General features: G+C 32.6%; 1 protein-coding gene across 1 annotated transcript; it reads left to right on the top strand.

Annotated features, from left to right (window-relative positions):
* The first annotated feature begins 4,609 nt into the window (after positions 1 to 4,609).
* On the top strand, positions 4,610 to 5,053 carry LOC149545967 (toll/interleukin-1 receptor-like protein). Its single transcript, XM_089793868.1, has one exon. The coding sequence runs from the start codon at positions 4,610 to 4,612 to the stop codon at positions 5,051 to 5,053; it is 444 nt and encodes a 147-aa protein (XP_089649994.1).
* The last annotated feature ends 3,783 nt before the right edge of the window (positions 5,054 to 8,836 follow it).

Raw genomic sequence — 8,836 nt, 5'->3', positions numbered from 1 at the left:
ATTAATTTCAAAAATATTCAAGTACTATAGTTTTCCATAATATTTCTGTACATTCCCCTGTTCCCAAAAGAAACACTAATGCTAAAGAGAAACTTGAAAACATTAATTTAAATCATCTCCATTATAACTAAAAAGAAGACAGAACAGAGAAAAAACAGCTATAGACATCCACGCATCTTACGAGGTATTTATTTCCCTTTTAAATTTTTAAAAGGGCAGATTCCAGTGGAAATGTTACCAGAAATTTCAAACAAGACTAAACATCGTTAAAGCCGCCATATTTGTAATTTGACACCCAACATAGCTATTTTAATATATCAAAAACAATGCTGGATTGGATTGATGCCATCTTTATTGATATTTCTTAAATTGGCGTATTTGTCATGACAACGCCTGTCGATCGATCCAAGTTTCTTTTCTTACTCGGACCGAAGATGTTTTCTGTCGTTTACAACATAAATGAGATATTTTCGTCATCATTTGGCTCGTTCAACCAAAAAGAGGAATTTTAATGTTTTTCTCAACTTATGACGTCTCGTTTCATTGGTGAAAACGTCCCATAGGATTAATTAAATAAAAGATCTTTTTTGATTTATTAAAAAATGTAAATGAGATAGAACGATATCATTACTGTGTGATTATTAAACAATTATTAGTTGTATCAAAACGAGCTGTGATTTGGTTAAAGTGCAGTTGCATACGCTGCGGTTGTGCAAGATGCGCTCTGGTTCTGACTAGTTGTGCAGGCATGAAAAGAAATGAAGCTCGACAACAGAGAAACTTCAGGAGTGGAGGAATACGTTCTATGAATAGTAGTATTAACAAAGAGTGATTGTAAATACTATTTCAGAGAAATTCTTGGAAACAAGTAATTCACTCAATCACTTCAACTCTACATGTATGCCTTTGCTTTATAAGTAACGTAGTGATCAACAGGTGAACTTGTAAGCAGATTTCTTTTCACCAGCAGTGTAAGTTGTAAATTGTTTTCTTTTCAGCAACATTTTTCATATATTCTGCGTTTCATCATCTGAATGATATATTTTCATGTAGTCGGCAATTGCTGCCAGTCTTGAAAGGAAGGACAGACAACGAGATCAAGAACAGCTGGAATATCAATTAGCATAAATATCATACAGTAAGGCTTGATTTTTAGGTTAAAAGTGTTAAAATGTCAAAACTAAATTATTTTTCTAAACTTAATTTCTTTCTTAATATGTGATAAATAAAGATAACCAACTCTTGCAGACAATTGTTGTGAATGGGAATTTGAGGTTAAGGCTTGAGAGCACTGAAGCCCACTTCCTCAACAAGCAAGCTGCTTACAATAATAACTTCCACTATAATGTGCTGTCATGTGCTTCTATTTACTACAACGACACTACTCTTGAGAAACCCTGAGATTTAATGAGTATTTACTCCAGAGCCTTGCACCCCAAAATGAATGCAACATGTACTACTCTCCATTGAGTTCTTCTATGCATGAGTACCTCGACCAACAGAAAGAAATGGGTACCATCTTCAACAGTGAAAACAATACCAATGCGGTAGTGGATGAGAGAATGAGAAAACCCATTTGCTTGTCTTCTCAAATGGTGATATTTGAACTCACTGAAAGCAGTAAAAATAACGCTGTCACGGGAAAATGGGGAACTGGTGGTAAGATGTACCTTACTAGGAAATTATATGGCAATATCACTGTTACACTATTGAATTCAGTAAAAGAATTCATTATCATAGGTTGTGAAAATCTGATATTTTACTGAATTCATTATCATAGGTTGTGAAAATCTGATATCATTAATTATATAGTAGTGAACTATATAATTGTGCATTTATGCAAAGGTCTAATTGTCTATTAATTGCAGGATGCAAAAGCAAACAATAAGAATTGTTTGATATTTCAGACCGATTGGGTGCCTTCTGCTAAAAGGAAAGTCTGGGTATGGTGGGGGAGAGGGTCTTATAATGGTATGATCTCTTATGGTGTGAAAATACTTAGTTGTCTTTAATGAATTTTTTAAATAGTCATGTTAATAGTTATTTTAAAAAGAATTTGTTAAATTTAAAAAAGGTAATAGGTGTGTGATGTCAAAACAATTTGTCAATTAATTAATCATGTGTAGGATACTTGAATTAAAAAGAATGCTCAGAAAAGAATGTTATTGCAGCATTATATTTGACCTTATTAGCTTAACAAAATTTTGTTCATGAGGGCCTGGACAAGTAAGTTGCTCTACAAAATTGAAAGACATTTGAAATGCCTACAAAGAGTTTGGAAGGCATGAAGTTAGAAAATTGTATTGTAATGGCATCTCACCTACTTTTAGCATATATTGTCTGTGTGTTTCCTCATCAGAATTTGGAGACCTTACATGTTTGGAGCATCCCATCCACAAGAGTTTTGAAAAAAGAAAAGAAAAAGAAAGGTATAATTTTTTAATTCATGTATGTATGGATTTTATGAGTATATCTCATAAATCATCTTCATGGTCTTTCAATGTATTGCAATATACTAGATTCCCTTCACTAAAAAAAAAATTATTTTGTTTGATATAAGATGTATTTAAGATTTTTTTTTAAAATTGTAATGTGTATTAGTCTATATTTATATTGTATTGCATCATTAATAATCTAGATGAAATAATAATATATTTTTATTAAGAGTAAAAATAAGTTTTGAATGGGTCTCAGAACCTTATATATAGGTGATTTTTTGATGGGATTTGAAGCCTAGAAATTTCTAGCTACAAAAGATAGTTCACATACAAAATTGCAGCCCCTTTAAAGACTAAAAACCATCAAACAATAAGTTGAAAATACATTTAAGAGAAAGACTATCTGTAGTTAGACAAGGCCAAAGCCACTAATCCAAAGGGTTTTCATAGGCTCCCCAAGCTTGAAACATGGGTTCTAGAAAGGATCCCATAATCTCCAAGTGGATTTTGAATAGGCTTCCATAACCTTCAAGTGGATTTTGAGCAATCCCCATAACCACACAAAGAAAGCCCTGAACAAGGCATCCACAAAGATAGAAGAAACCCTTAACTTAGTAACTCAAGGCCAAAGGGCATGTCCCCTATATGCATAGATATGTCTGTATGCATAGATTCGTAGATTAAAATCTTTAAATTAAACCCAAAAATGGTACACATAATTGATCCATAATGGATAGCCAATAAGTGAGAGAGAGAGAGAGAGAGAGAGAGAGAGAGAGAGAGAGAGAGAGAATCCTAGGCATGCAACTACAAAGGGAATAAAAGAAAGTAACCTAATAACTTCCATAAGAAGACTATATCTTTGAAAACAAATAAAACCAACAACAAGAGCCACCAAGAAAACTCCTCCAACAATATAAACAAAGAGTAGATGCCAAAAAAAAATGTTCTTCAAAAATCTATCTTGTACGAGTTTGACTAGAAAAAGTTCATGCACCACAAAGATGTAAATGGAGTGATAAATCTATAGAGAGGAATTCTAGTAAGATGAGAACCAACCCTAATTGAAATCCTCATTTATGTCAACCTCCTAATGAACTACAACAAGCTCCTTTGTGTTTCTATACTAATGATTCTCACTATCAAAAGAAACCCCTTGAGCATTGAAAATTTTTCAAAACTACAACACCACCTCTGCAACTAGAAAAAACATGAAAGGAGGCCTAAAGAAAAATTGGCATATAGTAGAAAAGAGATTATACAAAGGAGTAATTTTAGCCTAGCTTGAAAAGAAACAATTATCTATGCCGTGCATCCCAAGTCCAATAAAGATGTATCCCTTTTTTTAATTCTTTTAGAAGACCAAATTTTCCTTGGAAGACCCTCAAGAAAATAAAATGGAGCACAACTCTTAAAGAAATTTCTACACTAGATAAAAAGACTAGAAAAAGAAAAGAAAGGATGATTATCAAAGGATAAGAACTAGAACTAAGAATCTCACAAAGACGAGTTACCTCAAAAGAAGTCAAAAAGGGAAGGCTAGTCAAAAATCCAAACTGGCAATAAAGCTACAAATGTTTATATCTATTCACCGTTTAATAACACCATTAAATTACAGATAATTCTCAAATTAGAGAGATGTTTTATTCTCATTTTTAACTTGATAAGCGAGGTCATCTTATTGTTTCTATCACACTATCGTCCGTTTCATACAAAATTATTGAAAACTCCAAAATGATGGGTTGGCCACAGCTGGTGAAGATACTAGTTACGTCTTTATTCCATGAAGTTGTTCACATTGTCTTTTACCAGGAGCGCACAGATATAAAGCTTAGCTAAAAATGTGTAAATCCTCCTTCCATTCTTATTGTTCTAGGGGTCAAATATCGAAGCATTGCATGGCATCTACTTCTCAATTGAGCACTTGGAGTCAATCCAAGAATGAGCTAGCAAATGCTTCTCATGAAAAACATGAATCTTGTCCCTCTCCTTCTGGTAAACTCTCATACCAACGCCTTTGTCAGTCCATGTTTGACTGCTTCGCTTTCTTTTCTTCCCTCTTTGTTGTTCGAACGACCAATTCACTGTCATCTACACCTGTAACTAGCTGTTAACCTACAAATGTTTTTGAAGAAGTTGCACCATCTCCGCATATGCTCGGGACATCAATAATGCCAATGAAAAAGCCAGCGTATGATGTATTTATTAATCACCGTGGCGTGGATGCTAAAGAAACCCTCGCGAACCCTCTCTATAATACTTTAATGGAAATGGGGTTTAGGGTTTTCCTTGATTCACAAGAGCTGGAAGTGGGGGAGTTCTTGCCTACAGCACTTGAAGCAGCTATGAGAAGTGCTAAGCTTCATATTGCAATTATTTCTGAGAACTATGCGCAATCCTCATGGTGTTTAGCAGAGCTTTCCTTTATACTTAGAACTGGCGCGAAAATTGTCCCTGTTTTCTATAATGTTCAGCCTGAGGATGTTCGACATGGTAAAGGTGTCTTTGCCGAAGCATTTTCAAGGCATGAAGACAAGGAAAGATACAGTAAAGAAAAGCTTAAGGAGTGGAAGAATGCCCTTCACCGTGTTTCATATTGTGGGTCACGTCATTAATAACGAGTAAGTGAAAATTACTGTCCAGTGCTCATTCTTTTCTTAAATCGCCTTTGTATTTCTTAATATTGGGAGCATACCTCATGTTATTGGGTGTGTTCTAGTGACGAGAGGAAGCTGCTGAAGAATATTGTAAATTGTGCTACGAGGATAAAATCTAAGGAAGCCTGTTTCATCAATGCTTCCTGACCGAGGTAAATCCGACACAGATTTTCTGGCTTGTTTTACTATCAATTTTATTGTTTGTGTTATTTCTCTGAATAAAGAGAAGCATGAAAATAAAAAGGATGATAGGTACTCTTACATGTTAAGGGTTAACAATTACTTAAAAAGTGATGTTTCGAACATGGGATTGATTTTGTCATCAAGCATTGCAGTCATGAAAATACTCCCAAGGCTGCGGTTAGGTTCTCTTCCTTTGAACGCCTACTATGTAATCTCATACATGGTGATCCTCTAGGCATTGGTCGTAAGTACCTCCCTTGTGCTTTCTTTCCTCTAGAGGTGGTGTTGGTTTAGGTGTTTGATTGTATTTTCTGAATAGGTTTGGTCTTTAGATTCAATAGGTTGTGGCCCTTGGTCTTAGCCCTTCAAATACATGGATCTTAGTGCACTAATATGCGGTGATCAAGAGTGAGGTTGAGATTTATCCTTATGTCTTTCTCTAAGAGTCATGAAGTTCATCTTATTAAAGGGGACTAGAATGGAGTTCTCATACTCTTTCTCTTTGCCCTATGATGCCCTCTTTCAACACTCTAGAATATGCATCTTACATCCTCTCTATTTTTGATGCAAATAAGCCTACGATACTATTGGCAAGAAGTCACGTCACTTTCTCAAGATGGACCATAACATTAGTGATTGTATTCAAACATCATATGTTCAAACCTTGAAATAGATGTAACTTTCAAGGCTTTTCTCAAAAGGATAATTTTGAAGATGGATGAGTGACCTTTGATATAGATTATTGGCTATGCTTGGATCCCTTTTTGTTATAGATGTTTCTTTGATAGAGTTCATTTGGAATCCTCTTTCCATTATGGGTCTTATTTGTGCTTTTCTTCCACCTAGTGGAAAGGTATTGATTGTTGTCATCTCATTGTCTTTTTCAATGCTTTGAGCAATGACTCCTTTGAGGATTTGTTTTCTTCCTCCTCCAATGTCATGCCTAGGTCAAATTATCTAGGTAGTTTCTATTTTTAGCTCTCTACTTAGGTACTGAGGTTTGTGTCATATTCTTTCAATAGTTTTGAACTCTTTGTCTCCATATTAACAGGCTTCTCCTCCCAGGGAATCTAGTAGGGAGGTTTTCTATATGTTCAAAAGGTGCCTCATTATCTACTCTCGAAGATTCCATGATAAAAGATGGTTGTTTCCTATATTTTATGTGCGTCAAAAGATAGAAAACTAGTCCATCACAATTCCCAACTCATAGATTATTTTGTAGGTGCCAAAGATGGGCCCTAAATCTAATTTCCAATGGTTTACTAATTTTATTTTTTTGTCTCAAAAAAAATTGAATTCTTATTCTTTATTATGTTTGTTTGTCTTTTTTTTTTATTGGTTAACCTTTTGATAACCTTCTCAACTTGAAATAGAGTTTGGCCTTCTAAAAAACAAATAATTTTTTTTTAAAAAAGTAATTAGGTACTATATTTTTTACCATTGTAAAATCTAATAAGATGTCTAAGCCAAGTTGTTTAACAACAAGTTGTCAAAAAATCAAGTATCTTTAGTATTTTTTGTCACAAATAAACCATACAACTAACACATATCAAACATTTCAATGTATTATTTATTCATTGATTCTAGGACTTACTCGTATTCATTAACTAGATATTCTTAGACTCATACCCACATCCCCTACATTATAAAAATCTTATCTTCGCTAGGCGCTTAAAGAATACATCATCGATACTAAAATTTATTTTATATTTAAGATCTATATTTCTTGTGATTGATCTTTTTATCATATAAAACTATTTTGAGTCGTAATATGTTTTAACATTGCATAATTGAATTTTTTTGACAATTATTTGGTTGAACTTTGATTATCTCACTTGATTGGAGTATGTCTTTCATACTTTAGTCTCATATCTTTGAAATAATAAATAATTAAAACAACTTCATAAGTTAAGTAGTAACCCATAATGTTTAATACTCAACTTTAGTGGATCACAAGGAAATAATGGGTTGCTTGTTATTGACTCAACAAGTAATTCCTAGATCGTACTAAATACACAACAAGTGATGCATTTTATATCATCTATATATCTAGCCCAACTCAATTCTAAATATTTAATCAACTCGACATCCAAATAGCTAGTATACTAGAAAATATAATTGTTTCTATCATTGTTTGGTTTTAGACAACATAAAAAACTAGATTTAGTAGTACACTCTAAATTAGAAATTAAAAAATATTCAAATAATTAATACACTCAAAACTTAATTTAGTAGTACCTATATATATACTAGATTTCTTTTCTTTTCTTTTTAATTGATCCTTAAGTCTACTTAACTCAATTAGCCAATTTTATTGAATTAATATACGTTATTAATTTCTCTTGTACTTATATAGTTCAAGTTATCCACCAATTGTCTAGACTACGGGATTTCTACTTGATTTGATGCCATAATCAATAGAAGATTTAATGTTATATTATAAATTTGGAACCATGCATGTCAAACACAGAACAAGTTATTTTCGTATTTAGTTTAAATAATACAAGATTTAAATTATTTCCTCTCTACTTTGAATTCCTAAACTGCGTGAAGCTATGAAAATTCATGAGCAAATAGTTGAAATTGGTCTTGAATCAAATGTTTGAGCATACATAGAGATCACTTTTTCATTAATTTTAGCATTCTTAGCAATCCAAATAATCTAGTTTTCTTAGTAAATTTCTGAAATTTAAAAATATAATTATTTCTTTAGTTTTAAAATAATGTTAGTCATTAGTTTTTGTTTTTCTATTGCTTCTTTTTAATTTTGTTGAAGTTATATTAGATTTTTTATACAAACAATTTAATAATAAATTTTCTAAAAGTTTGTGGAAAGCACCAACTTCAGCGTTCATTTGTATTCAAAAATATGTGCATCTTGATTCTTATATCTATTATGATAGTGAGCCAATTCTATGGATGAGAATGGGGTTTAAAGGTGAATCACGTTGAATATTTCTCCTCGAAGTTTTCTAAGTCCCTCCTCATTCATAGTAGTTTTCTAGGTATGCCTATTTTCGCAAACGAATAGCTAATTGTTTCTCTTTTTCCTTTTTACTTTACAATGGTATTGATGACCCATACTGTATTCCATGTGGATCTACACCATTTGTCTAATTATTTGAATCCTCTCATTGTATTCAAGCATCAAGGGTTTTATCAATTAGTGAATCAACCCATTCATTGATCCACTAAATATTCAATGTACACTAATTGCATGGTGTTGACCCTTATGGTTTTGCAGGTCGGGGCAGCAAAAGATAAATCAATAGCAGTTGATGCTCAGTTAAACAAAAATAATAGATTGGTTGGTTACCTCTTGTATTTCGATCATTTGTTATTTATGATGCAAACATTAATGTTTTAACAATGGTCAACATTCCTTTGGCATATATTGTTTTGACATGTGGTCAAATTGATCACTTTGGCATATTGTTTTCAAATGTAAGTTCTCTCCACACGGGTAAACCCAATTTAATTGTTTTATGAATAAGTTTACTTTAGTGTGTTTATTCAATATATTATATTATATAGTTTTTGAAAAAATTATGCCTCATA

Source organism: Cupressus sempervirens, chromosome 7 (assembly GCF_028749045.1).
Source record: "Cupressus sempervirens isolate cs-2001-9-10 chromosome 7, ASM2874904v1, whole genome shotgun sequence".
Taxonomy (NCBI): Eukaryota; Viridiplantae; Streptophyta; class Pinopsida; order Cupressales; family Cupressaceae; genus Cupressus; species Cupressus sempervirens.
The sequence above is the reverse complement of the archived record's forward strand: the minus strand, read 5'-3'. Positions and strand labels throughout refer to the sequence as shown.

What these genes read in the sequence shown, in the direction of transcription:
- LOC149545967 (XM_089793868.1), top strand. Translation starts at nt 4,610, where the DNA reads ATGCCAATGAAAAAGCCAGCGTATGATGTATTTATTAATCACCGTGGC.